This window comes from Elephas maximus, chromosome 16 (assembly GCF_024166365.1).
Source record: "Elephas maximus indicus isolate mEleMax1 chromosome 16, mEleMax1 primary haplotype, whole genome shotgun sequence".
In the NCBI taxonomy this organism is placed as follows: domain Eukaryota; kingdom Metazoa; phylum Chordata; class Mammalia; order Proboscidea; family Elephantidae; genus Elephas; species Elephas maximus.
The window spans coordinates 2,264,878-2,284,532 of NC_064834.1; the positions used below are offsets into that span (position 1 = coordinate 2,264,878).

Sequence of the window (19,655 nt, forward strand, 5' to 3'; positions counted from 1 at the left end):
CTGGGCATCTGCATTTTAACAAGCTGCCCAGATGATTGTGATACATACTAACCTTTATGAATAAATGCCCTAGATTCATGAGTACTGGGTTTTACAATATCCAGAGCCCCTGGGCAAGAAGAAACTTGCTCCAGTTTCCATCAGTAGCCATCGAGCAAATCCTTAGTGAGCACACTGCTTTGAACAATCTTCGGACTTGCAATACATTTAACATTCTGCTGATGCCACCAAACAAGATCAAAGCTATTGCCCTTTCCACCTGGTCTCCGAATCTGGAGAAAGGCTCGGAGCTCAGCTTTTTGCAGGCCCACTTGTGGAAGTGGCACAGGTGGGCAGGCAGGGGGCATCCCTGCTCCTTGTCTCCACCTGGAAGGATGTGCTGACAGAATGAAACACACACAGTATCTTCATTTTGGTATTTGTTCTTGTCTGATTATTACATTTTTTTTGATTACTAATGTGACCGAGGACTCCATCTAAAAGTGATCACAGAAAAAAAAAGAAAAAAAACAGATGCCAGAGTTCACGGCTATAGGTCTGTTGCTGTTGTATGCCATCAAGTTGGTTCTGACTCATAGGGACCCTATATGACAGGGTAGAACTGCCCCATAAGGTTTACTAGGCTGTAATTTTTAGGGGAACAGATCGTCTGTGGAGCTGCTAGATTCAAACAATCAACCTTTCACTTAGCAGCCAAGCACTTACCATTGCACCACCAGGGTTCCTTACAGATAAGAGGTAGCCAACATACATGTGACTTAAATAGCCTCTCCTCATTTTGATACTTAATTTTTTTTCTCAGCAGATTGTACTCTTTTCAAAAACGAGGATACTTATTCCATATGCCAATACTAGTAAAAGTGTATTGATAGGCAAGCAAAAGTTGTAAGAAAGGGGAGATGTGAGATATCTGAGCAGGGCTAAAGTGTTTTTTATAGCAGATTCCCTCCCAGCCTGGTCCCCTGCTGCCTTGTACACGAAGGTAAGAGAATGCTCACGTTAGCTGTTACTGGGTCTTCATCAACTCCTCTGGACCTCGGTCTTCCCATCTGTAAAATCAGGGTATGGCATTAAATTGCGGACTACTGATGCCAGAAAGGACTTCAGAGAGCCCCTGACAGGTGCAGACCCCGAGGCCTTCTAAGAGAGCGTTCAGGCATGTGCTGCCCTGGGATGTCGGAATGGAGGGTTCTCCCATAACTTCCGGTCCAGCTTTTGTAGATTTCCCGACAACTTATTCGTCTTCATGCACAGAACCAGGTTTGACCACATACTGAGTTACCCACCCACCGGCCAGGAGTGACAACATGTCAGCTAGCCCATCTTCAACGAAGATCCACCCTTTTTCAGTGATCAGTGGAATCATGGCATGAGAGATTTCTTAATCATGAATAAACTTGGGGATGGAGCCAATGAACAATGAGCAAATGACCTATTACCAGCTCTTAAATGGAAGAGCTGGCAATAGCTCATTTGGGTTCTCCAGATTTTAAAATGCCGTTTCTGTCCTAACAGAATCAATTTTTTAGCTATTAACCCAGTTCTCAGCAGACATTTTTCTTGTGGTTTGGATTATTCTGGTTGTTGCTTAAGTCTTCACAAAGGAAAGCATCAGGAGAACATGTGATTGTGCTCTGAGAGGCTCTGCAGGTCCCACGGATCTTGGGCGGATACTGGGGGGAGGGTGTGGCATTACCGGAGGGAGAGGCCTTGCAGGTACAGAGACCAGGGCTGGGCTGTGGCTCCACATCTCACTCTGTGAACTGGAGGAAGCTTCGTGCCCCCCTGAGTCTCATCTGTACAAAGGGCACAACAGAGGTGAAGTTTAAACAGCCCGCCATGGCCCACTTACCAGTGCTGGTGGGGTAGTAACCTGGTGCGACCTTGCTGGAGGGCAGTCTGGGTGTTGCTATCAAAATTTGACATACCTACACCCTTTGGCTTGTAATTTTACTACTAGAAATTTATCCTACAGGCTCACCTGTGTGTTCAGAATGACACGTACAAGAATGGTCATTGGAGCATTGCTTGCAACGTCAAAGCATTTCAAAGCAACCTGGATCAATAGATTGGTCAAATACATTGCAGTATGTCCATGCAAGGGAATAGTCTGCAACTATTCCTAAGAATGAGGCAACTCTCTAAGAAGTGATTTGGAATGCTCTCCAAGATAGGTTGTTAAAGGAAAAAAAAAACTAGATGCAGATCAGAAGTATATAAACATACCATTTGTGCAAAGAAAGAAAAGAATATGTATAAGATATGCTTACGTGTTCATAGAATCTCTTTGTAAGAATATACAATAAACTGGTAGTGGTGGGGAAGGGTAGGAGGGAAAACGGGAGATGCCACAGGGTAGGCATTTATCCACCATCATTTCCTGTTTTTCCCTTCTCATCTTTCCATGGTCTGCCTAGTGGAAGTTTCTATCAGTCCTATCTCGTTCAGATACACTCACTTTTCTCTCTCAGTCACCCCATTCCAAGCCACCATATTCCTCCACTGAGCCATCGAGATAGCCACAGGACTCCTTCCACTTTTGGACTTTTCCAATCTATTCTCCACCCAGCAGCCAGTGTGACCTTTTAAAAACAAGACCCCTCACCCTGTGGTTTTCTGTTGAAACCAGAATAAAACCCAGTGGCCTAACTGAGGCGTGTAAGACCCCATACAATCTGAGAAATCCTACGTTTCAGCCTCATCTCTGCAATACTGACCTCTTCTGTTTCACAAATATGCCCTTCCTGCTCTTAGCCTCTGCATTGTGCATTCCCTTTCCCTAGAATATTCTTCTCTCAGCTTTTCTGTGGCTGCCACGTTTCTATTCCTCAAGTCTCAGGACCTATGTAAAATAGGGCCATCTCCATGTTTCTCTGCCTTCTCATTGTTGTTGTTGTTTGTTGTACAGTCAGCTCCAATTCTTGGCTACCCCTTGTATAACAAAACAAAATGCTGCCCAGTCCTGCACGATCTTCATGATCATTGGTATACTGGAGTTCATTGTTGCCCTCCAACTAGGGGACTCATCTTCCAGCACTATATTGGACAATATTCTGTTGTGATCCATAGGGTTTTCACTGGCTAATTCTTGGAAATAGATCACCAGGCCTTTCTTCCTAGCCTGTCTTAGTCTGGAAGCTCTGAAGAAACCTGTCTACCATGGGTGAAGCTGCTGATATATGAAATACCGATGGCATAGCTTCCAGCATCATTGCAATATGCAAGCCATCACCATATGACAAACTGACAGATGGGTGGCGGGCCTCCTCATTATCAGCCTGCAAGTGTGGAGCCAACTCGGCACCATAGATGCCCTATGCATAGATGCACTATGCTGTCTGCAGCAAAGACCCCAAAAATTAAGTAAATCAGATATAAACATTAATCTTGGAATCCTAAGCATCAAATGAAGGAATAAAAATCTAGATCAAACACTGAATGGAAGAAGAAACTGATGGAAAACAGAGAATGAGAAGAGATATGGAGTGGAGGTTCCCTGCTAACTAACACGGCACAGTGTCACCATTTTGGAACACAGTCAGCAAGGACCCCAGGCAGGGAGTACGGGAAGGCAACTTCATGGAGTTTCCAACAGGAGACAGGACCTGGCAACCAGAGAAACATACTTTCCTGTCCTTCATCCTCCTGCCCCATACGCTGCCTCTGCGCCTTCCTGATGGCATGTAAGATGGCTCAGCTAAAGAGCCACAGGCTGGCTGTCACCAGGTCTGCCCTACTCCTACTGACTGGCTCCGACCGCACCATTTTTTTCTTACCTTTCTTCCTTTTCTTTCTCCCTCCCACCTAGCCATGTATGCCACTTCTACCTCTTCCCACTGGGCCACATCATATTGCCTTGGCTAGAGAGCCAGCGGCCGGTCACTGCCCTGGGCCTGCCTTATCCCCACCTGCTGGCTCCCGCTATGCCATCTTTTTTTTTTCCCCTTTCTTCCTTTTCTTTTTCCCTCCCACCTAGCCCCATATACCACCTTCCCCGCTTCCTGCTGAACCATGCCATACCACCACAGCTAGAGAGCCACCAGCCCACTGCTACCCAGGTCTGCCCCGCCACCATTTGCCAGCTTCTGCCATGCTGCTATTTTTTTTTTTTGCTTATTTTTCTTTCTCTTCTTTCTCCCTCCCACCTAGCCCTGTATGTCACCTCCCTCCCTTCCAACCGGCCCTCAGGTCTGCCCTGCCCCCATTCGCTGGTTTTTAAATTTTATTATATTTTTTAGTTTAATTTTCTTTTTCTTTCTTTTCTTTCTCTCTCTACCTAGTCCCATACACTACCTACCCTTCCTTCTCCCAGACTCCATACCCGTGCTGAGGCTAGACAGCCACCGGCCTGCTGCTGCCCTGGATCTGCCCCACCCAACCAAGCAATTCCCACTGTGTCACAATTTTTTTCTCTTTATTTTCTTTCTCCCTCTCACCTAGCCCTCCCCTGCTCCTGCCACCTCCCCATCTTCTCACCAGACCCTGCTACACCATTGTGGGTGGAGAGCCACCAGTGCACCAGCTGACCAGTGCCCTCCGTCTGCCCTGTCCACACTTGTAGCCCTTTCCATGCTGCTAGTTTTTCTTTTCTTTCTTTTCCTTCTCCTTCCCACCCAGCCCAGTACATCATCTCCCCTCCCTTCCCACCTGACCCTGGGTCTGCCCACCCCCACTGGTTGGCCCTTACCATGTCGCCGTTTTTTCTCCTTTTTTCTTTTCTCTTTCTTCCTCCTACCTAGCCCCATATGCCACTTCCCCTTCCCTCTGGCCGCCACCATGCTGCTACAGCTAAAGCGTCCCTGGCACTCAAGCTCTTCTGCCACATTGGTCCCACACTGCCCCTCACCTCCTGCCACTCAACCAATTGCTGATCAGTGGGAGGCAAGCCTCTACCATTCCCCCTTTTACTCCCCTGCCTATCTGGTGAAGAGTTGTGACTGCTCGCACACTGCTGGACCAATATCAAGAGGCAGACAGCACCTGCCCAGTCTGCCCTCAGCCACCTTGCCAAACTAGTGTACAGGTAAGCGGGTTCGCCCTGCCTGCTGCTGCCTTGCCCGCCTGGACAAGGTAGTGAGAGCTATCCTGCCCACAGATGAGCAAGTGGCAGAGGATGGCTGGCACACTCACTCTGATATACCAAAACAAAATAAAAAAGCAGGATGAAACAAATGAGCATACAATCAATCAATAAAATAATACCTAAATGTCTCAGAGACAGCAGGCAATATCAGAACATAAAAAATCTGGATAAGATGGCTCCAGCAAATGATCAAAATAAAGAACCAGATGATATGCTGGTAGAAGAAAGGACAGCAGAACTACCTGATATACAATTCAAAAGACTAATACTTAAAGCTCTCCAAGAGATTAGGAAAGAGGTCAAGAAAAACACACATAAAACCAAGGAAAAGTAATCAAAGTCATGGAAAACACATACAAAACCAATGAAAATGTAGCCAAAATCAAGGAAAACAGACAAAGCAATAGAAGAATTCAGGAAAAAATACAAGAACAAAACATCGGTTTGCTTTTTCTCTCTCAGCATGTATCATGATTTGCAGTTAATTAATTGGTTGATATATGTGTCTCTTACCCATCTCCCCACACAGGATTTTCAGCTCCATTAGGGCAAGGTTTTGTTTATCTTGTCCACTCTGTGCGCAGTGCCTCCCACAGGACCCGGATGCAGTAGGTGCTGAATTCATAATTAACGAATTCACTATCAGGATGAATGAATGAAATTGGAAATGAGTCCATGTTGCACTCTGTGGCTCCCAGGATAATGTGAGGGCCAGCTCCTCTGGAAAAAGTGGAGGAAGGCGAGGTCCAGGAGATCCAGCTACATGTAGCAGGTGTGGTTACAGGAACCGAGACTCTTGACTCATCCTCACTTAGGATCAACAGCTTGGTCCTGACTGGTCCTAAACCGTAGTGGGTAATGCTCATCGTGAAACAAAACCCTTGGTGAATCTTTGCTTCTGGCTTTAGGACTGGCTTTAACTCATCCCATTTGACTCAGGAGTTGCGTAAGTAGTGTTGAGGGCTAGTTTTCCAGGTTTCACCTCATCCTTGCTTAAGGTGAGCAGGGAGCTTAGATCCAGTTCCAGGCTCTGCCTCTTATTAGAAGTGGTTGATCTTTGGTGAGATTCTTACCTCCCCAGACCTGATTTTTTTTTTTTTTCTCCATCTCTAAATTAGAGTAGTAAAACTTAACCTCACCCAACTGTAAGGGTTATATTGGTTAACATGTGTCAAGTGTTTATAGCTGTCATAAAGTAGTAGTCAAAAAAAAAAAATCTTTCTTTTGTGTAACTGAGATTAGCACAGAATTTCCCAGAGAAGATGTTGGCCCTGGCTTCACCTGTGGTCCTTCCTGATCCATTCTCCTATTTTCTAGAATTCATCTATTCACACATTCATTCCTTCAGAGATTTCTTCAGCAAGCACCAACTTAGTCCTTGCTACATGCAGTACTCTAGGCCAAGGTCATCAGCCAAGACGTTGTCAATGTCAGGTTCCCAGGAAGCCCGTTCTGAGTCAGACATGTGCATGTAGGGTATTTATCCAGCATCCACCAATGTGAGGGAGTGAGGGAAGCAAGACTGGGTAGCTGGGAGAGTGGAACCACAATGCAGTCGCAGCAAAGGGAGCTGTAGCACTGGATGGTCCTCCAGAGTTGTCCTGAGATGAGGCAAGAGGACAGGCTTTCATATTCCACATTGACAAATTGTTGGACACATACTGGTCAGCTGGGAAGGGGATGTGAGTACTTGAGCCAGGTACTCTCTTCAGTGGAGGTGATTCTGGAAAACTGCCTGCATTTCCAGCAGCTGAGTGAATGCAGGTGTCAATCCATAGGGTGGGATTGGACAGAGCACTATATAGCCTCCACACGCTCCTCAGATTACCCTTGGGCTTGCAGAAGCAGCTGTTCCTGTCTTACGCTGTGGTTTAGGCAGACATGGGTTCTAGTCCCAGTCCAGCCACTTGCCAGCTGGTCCCTGGACAAGTGCCTCTACCTCTGAAACTGAGGGGTCCCTTGTACCTTGTCAACTTTCCTCACTGTTGACTGTGGAACACTTTGCGTGGTTGTGGAGGGGCTTAAAGATAGAGGAAGAATGATAGCTTGCTTAATACAACAGAAAACATTGAACCCCACACACATTGGTGGGGTGGGTGCTGTTGGGTAGATTAAATAATTATACAAGGTGCTGTGTGTCACAGTGGCAGCTGTGATGCTCTTAGAAAGCCATGCTGTTACTCTTGCGATTCTTACTACAACATCCAAGTGGCAGTGAGTGGCCCAGGTGCTGCTTCTTCCTGGGCATGGGTTGCGTAAGTGGCCTGACTCTGGTGCTCTCTCCTCCTAGGTGTCACTGAAGTACTCCCTGGTGATCGTGCAAGGGCACTTGGTCTCGGAAGGGGTCCTTCTCTTTGGCCACCAGCACTTCTACATCTGCGAGAATTTCACGCTGTCTCCTGTGGGTGACGTCTTCTGCACCCGCCACTGCTTGTCCAAGTGAGTCCTCTTTTCTCTCAGAAGATTCTTCCCTGAGCCCACACTTCCTTCCCAGCTACTCCGGTTCTTACCTCTCCTGGCCTTAGGCTTAGGTGTGAGCTTGAGATGGGCCGTGAGATAAAGCAGAAGAAACTTAAGGTCTGGACATCTCTAATTGTGATCCCCAAAGCTAAAATCTGGGATGGTTGACAATTGGGCAGCTCCTCAGACCTCTCCTGACATGAAATGGGGTCTTTCCTTAGGGCATTTAGGTAATTGAATCCAGATGCCTGCACTTATTCAACAATGTGTTGATTGCTCATTTTACTAAGACAACAGGCACTGCCCCTCTACTCTGGGGCACGCTAGTCCAACTGGCAGTGCAAACAGGGTCTTTTAGAAAGAGTTTGGAGCAGACTATCACCATGGGGCAAGGTATGTGTTACAGGGGGGTTCCTCAGGGTTCACTGGAGAGGTGACTGTGGCCGATGGTGAGGAAGGGCTACTTGAGGAGGGGGCTAAGGTCAGGTCTTAAAGGATGGGTGAGGTTTGGGTAGAAATTTGAAGAGTCGTTTTTACATCCACCACTGCCAGTGGCCATCGGCAGGAAATTCAAAGTTTCATCTTTCAGATCAAGCATGTTCAGTCTCTTTGGGTTCAGTCAGAGCTTATCGATCAGGTGAATTGTGTTTTCAAGGTACGTCCATTCAAAATCAAATTGACCATCTTTTCACTTTTGCTAGAAGTCCAGTTGCCAGGTTGTATATTTTTACTTTTTCACTGCATATGAAGACATCTGATTGAAGATGCCTTTATCCAGAGGCGGACCTTGCCATTTCTGGTTAGCCAAGGTTCAAATGATGACAAGATGGCCTCCTAGCCCAGTGGCTGTCCTGCTAGCTTCTGTCAGAATCCCTGCAGGGCAGTGACATCACTAGTGCAGACACTGTGAGAGGGAGTGACACCAAATGACTGTCTATAAAATTTTTGTGCAATGTTTCAGCAGAAATTTATTATTTTTTATAAAATATTCCTGTAGTTAGTTATAATAACAAAAACATTTTTCGTAAGCCCAGAAGCCCAGATAATGTGTATCGATATACCTATAAGGCTAAAATTCAATGCTAATTTACCTTTTGAACCTTCTAATGCGCTCAGGTCAGAGTTGTCATTATTATCCAATTACTATGATGCTTCAAATCAAGTGGTTTCATCTTCGTGCTATCAGCACGTGCTGTTGTTTTTGTTAGTGCCGGTGCTTTTTTTATTTTCATTTTATTGTGCTTTAGGCAAATTAGTTTCTCATTCAAAAATTTATACACAAATTGTTTTGTGACATTGATTGCAGTCCTCACAAAATGTGTCAGCACTGTCCCTTTTCCACCCTGAGTTTCCCGTGTCCCTTTCTCCAGATTTCCTATTACTTCCTAGCCTTCTTAGCTTTGCTTTTGGGCAGGTGTTGCCCTTTTGGTCTCGTATACTTGATTGAACTAAGAAGCATGTTCCTTATGTGTGTTATTGTTTGTTTTGTAGACTTGTCTAATCTTTGGCTGGAAGGTGGACTTTGGAAGTGGCTTCAGTTCTGAGTTAGCAGGGTGTCAGGGGGCATACTCTTGGGGGTTCCTCCAGTCTCTGTCAGACCCGTAAGTTTGGTCTTTTTGTGAATTTGAATTTTTTCTACATTTTTCTCCTTCTCTGTCCAGGACCCTTTATTGTGATCCCTCTCAGAGAGGTCAGTAGTGGTAGCTGGACCATCTCGTTCTTCTGGGTCAGGCTGGTGGAAGCTGCGGTTCATGTTGTGGATTCGTCCTTTGGGCTAATAGTTTCCTTGTATCTTTGGTTTTCTTCCTTCTCCTTTGCTCCAGACAGGACGGGACCAGTAGAGGTGTCTTAGATGGTCACTCGCAAGATTTTAAGACCCCAGATGCTACTCACCAAAGTAGGACGCAGAACGTTTTCTTTATGAACTATCTTATGCACTGCTCGTGTTTTAATAATTGCTGATTTTTGCAAACTTTCTGGTGTTTTACCTACAATTTTGTGGTAATTAGCCTGGGGGGCAGGCGGTGACTCCATGAGTTACTGCACTGGGTGCTGGAGGGCTTGTTTAAACACATATTTTTGGGCCCCACCACCCTCATTTCTAATTCAGTAGGTCTAGGTTGAGGCCTGAGACTTTAGCAAGTTCCTAGCTGTGGCTGGGAGCCCTGGTAGTGCAGTAGTTGTGAGCTCGGCTGCTAACCAAAGGGTCAGCAATTTGAATCCACCTGCTGCTCCTTGGAAATCTTATGGGGCAGCTCTACTCTGTCCTAGAGTGTCACTATGAGTCAGAATCAACTCGGTGGCAGTGGGTTGGCAGGTTGGTTACTGATGCTAAAGCTGCTGGTCCAGCCATACTTTGAGAACCACTGTCTTAGACCCTTGAGAGAAGAACCAAAGTCTTACCTGCTAATAACTAAGAATTTCAGCTCCCAATTGTCATGTCATTTCCAACCTACGTCAGGAAGCAAGAGTTGAAGGAGTGTGGGGAAATGGATGTCAGACCAGACTTCTTTGATTTAGATTTGTTTTAGAATGCTGGGCATTTTCCTTTCTGCTAATTTCCATCTTTTGTTCATACTGAACATCCACCGATTGCTGTGTGTCTTCTGTGCTTTTCCAAGGCAGGATGATCATAATTAATACTTGGCAAGCACACCCCATCTTGTTGCTCATGCTTTATTGATACTCATCAGTATGGACAATGTGTCTGCAGACTTGCCTTTCAGAGTGAGGATGAAAGCTTTCTACTGCACCTGTGTGCGTGGCTTGCCCGTGTGATGACTTGCATGATCTGTTGCTTCCCTCTTCACCTCTGGTTTATATTGAGTTAGTGTTAGATAGCATCCTATTGATTAGGTACATTGCATTTATGAGGTACATCTAATCATGACCAAAGTGACCGTATCTGCACTTCCATAAAGGCCAGTTGTCAGATTGCCAGTACTCTGTACTCCCTTGATTTGTAATGACAAAGGGGACTTCCTGTCTGGAAGTGTACTTTTCTAGAGTGCAAGTACAGGGGCATAGTAAGAAATAAATGACTACCCTGGAGTATCACTTGGGAATTGTGTAGGTAATTTTAGTCACCATGCCTCAAAGAAGGGTTTGTTAACCAGATAGTGCTTTCTTTCCTGGGCCTTGTCTCATGCCCTAAGAAACTGCTGGCTCTCAAAGACGGTCTATTAGATCATGTCAGATCAATGGGGCATACGTCTTATTTTGACCATGGAGACTAAGGCAGATACATAAATAAGCCTGTTAAAAATAAAGCTAAGTCAGCCCTGAAATGGTTCTCTAAAAGACTGCCATCAAACTGAGTACAGTTGAGCATTAGACCTTGAAAGAAGCTCTCTGATGTACCATAAAAATATCCCAATTAAAACTCAGGAAAGATCCAACTACTCCACTGGTGATTGGATCTGTGTACTTTGGAACTTTGCTGAGAAACTAAGAAGCTTCCAAGTAGGTTAGATTTTGCTCATAGTGGGACCTCTTCTTGGCTGACTAGGGGGCTGGTTGTGGCAGTCAAGCTCACAGGTAGAGCATTTGATTCCCTTGTTGGGACTCAAACCATTCCCCTGGCTCTTCAAGAGACAACTTTTAATCAGATTATTTCCTCCAAATCAGTCAGCAGTTTTAAGCCATTGTTTCTCTGTTTAATTCAACTCAGTAAATATTTATTGAAGGTCTATCTTATGCCAGGCACTGTGCTAGACTTCATAGATGCAAAGAGATGAATCAGATGTGGGCTGAGTCTGGTAAAGAGTTTATGATCACGTGAATGATTCCAGATATAAATTCTGGCAATAATTGGATAAATTACTTCAAATGTGAGGCGTATCAAAGTACATTTTATTCTGAAATCTACTTCTAACATCAAAGAGCATGTCAGCCAATATCACAATTATAATTTAATACACCGTGATTTCCCTAGTTTAGAATACTGAAAGTTATACTATGACAACCTTGGACAATTTGTGTATATTATGATAGCTGTCATGCAAAAGAACTGTGAACACATGCAATGAACTATGGCAACAGCTCAACCTAAAGAAGAGCATGAATCAGCTACCCCCTTCTACCTATTAATCTTGGAGATCTGAATTCAGATTTGTTGCTGAATTAAAACCAAAGGATATATAACCAAAACAAAACCAAATCCATTGCTGTTGAGTCCATTTGAACTCATAGCAATCCTATAGGACAGAATAGAACTGCCCCATAGGGGTTCCAAGGGTATAAATCTCTATGGAAGTGAACTGCTACTCTTCCTTCCACAGAACAGTTGCTGGATTTGAACCACCAGCCATGTAAGATGTAGTGTTGGCAAAGAGAACAACACTGTGTGAAAGTGACAGTTGTGTGAATAATGCTGCATAAGACAGAACCCCAATTTGGATTTATATCAGTGAATAATGTTGTATATAATTGGCCTTTCTGAGGATTGGGGCCTGCCTAATGATTCTTGCCCTATATGTTTACTCAATCCCTAATGGGTGGGCAAGAGCACAGAGTAGAAAAATGACAGTTTTCCATCTTAAAACACCTTACTATTTTCCAGAGCATTCTCCTTCATGCTATCAGTGTTACAGAATCCTAGCTAGGAAGCCTCTCAGCCTCAGGGGAGAAAAGATATTGTCACTGAAACAGCTTGGGTTTTAAAGTCAGAAGGCCTGGATTTGAATGCTAGTTCCACCTTTTAATAACCATATGACCTTGGAAAAGTCACTTCTCTCTGGGTTGCAGTTTCCACAATTATAGAGATAGATATATGGATGGATGGACGGACAGATGGATGGGTGGGTGGATGGATGGATGGATGGATGGATGGATGGATGGATGGATGGATGGATGGATGGATGGATGGATGGATGGATGGATGGGAAGGTGAATGGTGGAGGGAGGGAGGGAAGGATGGCTAGAGAGAGAGAGAGATGATAGATAGGTAGGTAGGTAGGTAGGTAGGTAGATAGATAGATAGATAGATAGATAGATAGATAGATAGATAGATAGATAGATAGATAGATAGATAGATAGATAGATAGATAGATAGATAGATAGATAGATAGATGGTAAGTAGATAGATGATGGGTGGGTGGATGGATGGATGGATGGATGGATGGATGGATGGATGGATGGATGGATGGATGGATGATGCCATGTTGACTTTGACTCATGGCGACCTTATGAACAGCAGAACAAAACATCACCTGGTCTTGAGTCATCTTCATGATCACCGACATGTTCAAGTCCATTGTTGTAGCTACGATGTCAATTCATCTCACCAAGGGTCTCCTTCACCATCGTTGGCCCTCTACTTTACCAAACATGATGTCTTCCCCTAGCAACTGATCCCTCCTGATGACATGTCCAAAGCAAACAAGTTGGACAGTGTTCTGTTGTGGTCTGTAAGGTTTTTATTGGCTAATTTTTGAAAGTAGATTGTCAGGTCTTTCTTACTAGTCTGTCTTAGTCTGAACACAATGCTGATCCTGGGTGATCCTTCTGGTACTGAAAATACCAGTGTCATAACTTCCAGCATCATAGCAACACATAAGCCACCACAGTATGACAAACAGATAGGTGGTGGTTCCTCATTTATAACATTGGGGATAATAATAACACATGCTCGTTGGAAACATGTACAGAGGTCAGGGGAAGATGTGGAGAGCAGAGGGCCATGAGCAAAAGTCTGCCCCGGAAAGCTCCCTTACAGCCTACTGGAGAGAGAAATCAGCTGACTGTGTCGCTGAGCATGGACCACAGGCTCGCAAAGGAGTCACTGGTGTCACTGCCTCCTGGACCTTGACTTGGGATGTTGTTTGATCTAAACCAAGAACAGTAACTAGAATTATCACCATCCCATAGGGAGCCAGAGTAGTTCAGGGGAAGTTCATTTTAGACTCAGAAAGACACGTTAGTGTTGGAAAAAGGGCCTCCAACAGGAACGTGTTTGAATTAAGGCATCCAGGCAGAGATATCCAGAACCAAAGTCACACTTTGTATTTGTTCAATCCTACAACGAAGTGGCTTTGGTAACCCAGAGCTGGGGGCCTGAGAGGGTTGTTCTGGGAAGGGCAAGAAGGGCTGTGAAGGGCCTGAGTCCACATCCTTGAAGTCACTGTGTAGGGGGTGAGTCCCTCAGGTACATTTCCTTCTGCGCAGCCTTGACCATCCTGCTTAGTCCAGGCTTTCAGCACTACAGTGCTGGGCCACCCCCACTCACTCACTGATGGGAGAAGTCCTCCTGGTCTGAGTGATGCTGATCTCTTGGCCTGTCCCAGAAGTGTGGCATGGAGCCCTATGGATTCTCTGTGGGCTGGGCAGGAGGACTGCACTCTGAGCTGGGGTGGGGAGGAGGGGAAACACAATCTCACCACCCATTCCCTGGCACCTTAGGGCAGAGCTCTCTCTGCTCTTGGCTCACTGGGTCTGTGGCGGACAGGCAGGAGGGCTAGGGTGCTTGCGAAGCCCTTCATTAAAAGGGCTGTTATCAGAAATTTTGTGGCAGTGCACATAATTGACAATCACTTCTTAACCCAGACATTCAGAAATGCAGCTATCACTGAACTCAGTTTTATTCCTCAAGCCCCCATTGATGGTGAAAAACTTCATCTTACTATTCAAGGCATTTCAGTTCCTCACTGTGTATAAACTGCTCTCTTTTGGATAAATGTTTAGTTCTATTTATGATTCTTCCTTTTGCCTCCTCTCCCCTTCTTCCCAGGGGGGGTCATGCTGACACCTGGGTAACGGTGCCTGGCTGGCTGGGGCATCCTCAGTTCTTGCTGGTGTCTCCTACAATGTTGCTGACTCTGGGCATGAAGCTTTGTTGGAGTCACTGTCTTCCAGCCCTGCCGCACATCCCTTTGGGGGCTGGGGTCTCTGTCACTTTCTCCCGTGCTGTGCTGGCCACCGCCTTTGGCATGGCTGGTCTAGTCCCAGGCTCCATGCTGCCTAACAGCATGATGTGTGGTGGGGCTTGTACGCTTGTCGTCTTTCTACACTATGTTCCAGGAGAGAAGCCCTTCTGGCCTGAAATTTCTTCAAACATACCTGGGGTTTCTGTTTCAGTTTTGACTCTTGGAGGAGGAAAGATACAGGGAGATCCCCTTAGACACCATCAGAAGCTGGGATCATGGTCTTCCCCTCTGACTCCCACCCTGCCTCCTGCAGGCCGTGCTCCGTTCCTGGGGCAGGATAGCCTCAGGGGTCACACACAGAGCTCTGCTCTTTAGCTTTTGCATGCTGTCTGTGGCCAATGCTCCAAGCTTGCTTCTTGCTATTCAATGCCTGTCTTTTGGAATGTTGAGATTACACCCGCACCCTTCTCTTACTCAAGCCTGCATCTTGCAAATAACGTGAGCTCTGGCTTTCAGACTCTTGTTTCTACTGTGTGATGAAGACATCTGTTTAGAATGCAGTGGGCTTCTTGGACCCAGGCTGGGTATTCCCAGACCATCTAGAGAGCTCTCAGGGTTGCCAAAAACGTGTAAGAAATGGGTCCAGAGTACAGAAGAGCCACATGGTTAGTACCAAGACGTCACCTTTCAACACCTGGGACACAAGCTCCACTCGCTGTAGAGGAGGGGCCATGTCACAAAGACTCCTGTGGTCTAGGCCTGGGGCTGGGCAGGCGAGGTCCCTCTCACTGTCCCTACAGCCTCTCTGGTGGTCTCTCTGCTTTTGTCTGCTCCTCTCCCTTTTTCTCACTTATGGTTTCAGATCCTTCCGTCTTTGGCTTGCTCCTGATCTTTGTGGTTATCTCAACTTCCCCCATTACATCAAAGATCTTACTGCACACCTTCACCACTGCCCTGGCATTTCTGTACTTCTGTACTTAGGAGGAAGGGGCTGATTTGTGCCAGTCCTTGTCATGGTCACAGGCCACACCTGACTCAGGTTACTTTTTCTGTCCTCTTGGCCCTGGGCAGGGGAGTGAGGTCTTTGACAATAAACAACACCACCTGGCAGAGGGACCAAGTTATGTGGGTGGGGCAGACATCCTGTGGCTCAGACTGCCCACTGCTGGCCTGGGATAGGCCACTCAGGACCCAGGCCTAAATCACCCTACTCTCAGGAAGGAGAGGAGATTGGACTCCTCCCAGGTTCTCTGACCTTGGTTTATGATCATGCCACCTCCTCCAGGAAGTCTTCCCTGACTACCACCACCATTGGAACCATTGAGGAAGCCTTCTCTCATTCACCCCTGTGATAGAAGCTGTGCTGTCACCTGTTGTCCCCTCCCCCAGAGAGGCTTGACATCCCACCCTACTCCTCGAGGGTGGGGTGGTTGTCTGTGTCTGTTGTGACCAGTGCCAAATCTGACATCAGCAGGTGCTGAGACAGGGGTTCTCTGAGAACAGAGTGGCTAGAACCCTGATGGGCAGTGACCAGAGGGCAGGGCGGCAGGGGAGAGGTCCATTAGACATCCTCTTTAATGGATGCTTGGATGCCCACACCCATGTCTTGGTTGCTTTCCAGCATCAGCGATCCGTTCATTTTCAACATGTGCAGCAAGGACAGGTCCTGTGACCATTATGCGTGCCAGTGCCACAGCTACTCGGACATCAGGGAGATTCGCCGGACACGCTTCCTTCTGCAGGTATGCCCATGGGACAGAGGGGCCAGCTGGTTCACAGGGCATGCTACCCCATGCCACTGAGGCCCCAGTCTCACTAAGGAGGGACCCGCCCTCATGGCAGCTTAGCACCTTTCCTGACCCAGAGCTCTGACTGTGGCTGCCCTCCTTCTCCACTCCGCTCCTGGGCTGCTGGGCTTCTCTTACTGTGTCCTTGAGGGTCCAGCCTCTTTGCCCTGTTTTCCCCTGAGTCACCACAGAGCCGCCGTGCAGACTTAAAGATACAGGGCAGGGCAGCTGCACTGTGTCATGAAGCTGACCACTGAGGTTGGAGTCCCAGCCTGTCCTGGTCTGAAAATTCCCGGCCCACCTGGCCACCCAGCTCTGCTCCAACCCTGTGATGCTGGGTGCCACCTGCCCTTCTCCCTACCCTTCTCACCCACCTGCAGGCTCCTGGTCATTTCTTAGGTCCCGTCTTGCCTTCATCAGCCCCGCTGCGGCAGAAACAAGGCTGTGTCTCTATCTCCCAAATAGGTGCCCAGGGACCTCCTTGGTTGGGGAGGAGGAGGGGCAAAGGTAGGCCCTGTCCGCAGGGTCTCTGCTCTTACAAGTCTTTCATTTGTAAGTCCCCTTCTGGTTCCTGAGTGCATTAGTCCATCAAGGGACCCTCGTGCAGGAGGCATTGTTATTATCCTTTGAAGTGTAAGCTTGGAGAGGCCCTTCAGAGCTGGTTCAGGAAGCATCCGCTGCCTTGTGCACAACGGCTCAGCAGGCGCTCTGGTGTCTGGGCATCTGGCCAGCCCTCTCCCTCCCTGCACCCTACTTTTGACCAGGAAGTAGCTGGTTCTCACTCAGCCTAACCTTAGGGGCTTCTGTGCAAGGACAGTGAGTGTAACAGAGAGAACAGTGGAAGCCTCCTCCCCTGAGGGGTCTGGGTTGTGGGAATGAATCTGGGCTTAGGGGGCCGAACTTGTGGGCCCAAGCAGGGCTCTGGCACCTGGCATGCTTGAGCCCCCTCCAGCTTCAACTTCCCCTTCAGTAAACAGCTGACCATGACTTTTCTTTTCCCCCACTACATGTAGTACTTATCACATTTTTGGGGATATAGTACCAAACCTGTTGTCATCAGGTTGGTTCCTGGTGATCTGCTTCCATAAAGATTATAGCCAAGAAAACCCTTGTGTTCTACTCTGCACACATGGGGTTGCTACGCACCAAAATCGACTGGGCAACACCTAACAACAACCCCACATTGCTGCAGCAATGAAGCCACATTAAAATGGCTCATGAAAATAGACTCAGCAGAACGCCCTGTGCCTAGGAGGCTGTCTGGTTAGGTTGTTGCACCACCCTCCTAGGTCCCCTAGTGTTTCTGGTAAGGTGGCCCTCCTACTCAGGAGACCAAACCCCAACCGGGAAGTGAAGGCCTCTGAAAGTGTCACTGGGCACTTTCTCCCTGTCTTACTTACCGAGTGCTATGGTAGAATAATACACAGTAGGTGGCTTTAAAGAATAGAAATTTATCTCCTCACAGTCGTCGCTGAGTGCCATCGAGTCGATTCCGACTAACAGCGATCATATGGGACAGAGTAGAACCACCCCACAGGGTTTCCAAGGCTGTCACCTTCCTGCAGCAGATTGATTGCCACAGCTTTCTCCTGAGGAGCGGCCGATGGGTTCGAACAGCTGACCCTTCAGTTAGCAGCGGAGCGTTTAACCACTGTGCCACCAGGGCACCACCAGAGGCTAGGAGTCCAAATTCAGGGAACGGCCTCCAGGGGAAGGTTATTCTTTGTTTCTTTCAGCTTCTACCCAATCTAGTAGTTGGCAATTATTGAAGTTGCTGGGCTTATAGACTCATCTGCCTCTGTTATTATATGGAGTGTCCCGTCCCCCCGCCCCCCCAACCCCATGTTCCTGTTTTCCCTTTTCATAAGAGACCCTTCAGAACGGATTAGGTTTAGAAAACACCTTACTCTGTGTGGACTCATTAGCATTACAAAAGAAAAAGCTCCATTCCCAAATAGGGTCAGGGTAACCTGGACAAGGGTTAGGATTTCAACCTAACTTTCTGGGGCCACATTTCAATCCCTGACAGTCCCCCTATCCAGTCCTCACTTGTCCTGGGAGGAATGCCGCAGCCACAGGAGCTAGTGAGGCCCTTCCACCCCGCTTCCTGCTGAAATGGCCAGCCGTCTACCCCCTTGGATTTTATACTCCTGTGGGATGGATAGGAAGGGCTGCCTGACACAGAAACCCAAATGACCCACCCCAGCTGCTCTGTCACCTGAGGCATTGCCATTCTAGGCACTGCAGAGTTCCCTCAAGGAACATCAGGAGGAATAAAAGGGGTTTCTCTTTGTAGGACATCTCCCTGGAAATTGTTTTCCAAAACGGATATTCCAAGTTTCTTGTCTTCCACAACAATGACCGGAGTAAGGCCTTCAAAAGGTAAGACCTGGGAAATTTTCCTTTCTTAGAAATTGGTTATGAAGCGAGAGCAGAGGAACAAGGCTGCTAATATCTGTTCTCAGGAGAAATGCCCTTAACCTGCAGCAAGCAGTATTTAGGTTAAGCTTGAGGAAGAACTTCCTGACCCAGAGAGCTACTGAATCATGGAACAAAGTATAGAGAAAAGGTACAGAAGTTCCTTCTCTAAATCGTGGGAAGCATACTCCATTTTCCTTGGTGTTGTTTAGGACCATAATGATTGAAGGGAGACAAAAAAATGCTCATACATAAAAGATTTGATAAACTGGATGTTCAATGGACCTTCCCGATTCTCCAAGTACATTTTTTTTTTTTTGGCTCAACCTTTCTTTTTGAACCCTGGTGCCTATTTTAGTTGTTCCAATGGCATATTTTCCTGGAAAGAATTCCAAACAACTGAATTACCCACTTCTGCATTGAACATATATTTTTCTTGACGAGCAAAGCCTCCTATTTCAGTTTAACAATAGATTAATTAATCTAAGAAAATTAAGCTAGTGTGTACATTTTTTAATACTAATGGTCACTTTTATTATTATTAAAGTTAGAAATAGGCAAAGAGATTTGGTGTAGGAAATCTAGAAAGGACAGAAAGGAAGGCAGGTTTTTAAACACAAAGAGACCAGAGGATGGTTGGATTAACAGCGGGAAGGGCTCTGTATCCTCCACTTTGGGCTGGAAGCTCTAAGCTGCGATTTGACACCCCTCGCCTGGGAAACCCCATTTTGTGCTCTGAGTCTCCAGCCTTGCATTCATGGTATTTCTGCCAATAATTGGCACCAGGACCAGCTCTTGGGTCCAAGGGGCAGTGCTGGAGTGTAGGAAACAGCTCCAGATCTTGGTGCACCTCCCTTCGCGCAGGGGAGCCTCCTGCTGGGGTTCTCCCAATGTTGTACTGTTAGATTACTTCTGAAAATTGGCTGCAAGGTCCGTTTTAGCCCAAATCTAAAAAATAGACACGCAATGCTGAACTTCAGACTCATTTTCCCCTGTGATTTCTGTCTATTAAACGTTTTCAAAGTTTAGAAGCCTTGTACCTCC

At 46.7% G+C, this 19,655-nt stretch overlaps 1 protein-coding gene across 9 annotated transcripts in view; it reads left to right on the top strand.

Annotated features, from left to right (window-relative positions):
• WDFY4 (WDFY family member 4) overlaps window positions 1–19,655 on the top strand; it is a 410,290-nt gene that overhangs the window by 297,044 nt on the left and 93,591 nt on the right. For all 9 annotated transcript variants that reach the window (XM_049854909.1, XM_049854915.1, XM_049854916.1 and 6 more), the window contains 3 exons: window positions 7,374–7,522; window positions 16,028–16,148; window positions 18,490–18,575. In XM_049854909.1, the coding sequence (XP_049710866.1) occupies window positions 7,374–7,522; window positions 16,028–16,148; window positions 18,490–18,575 (356 nt within the window). The remainder of the gene's footprint in view (window positions 1–7,373; window positions 7,523–16,027; window positions 16,149–18,489; window positions 18,576–19,655) is intronic.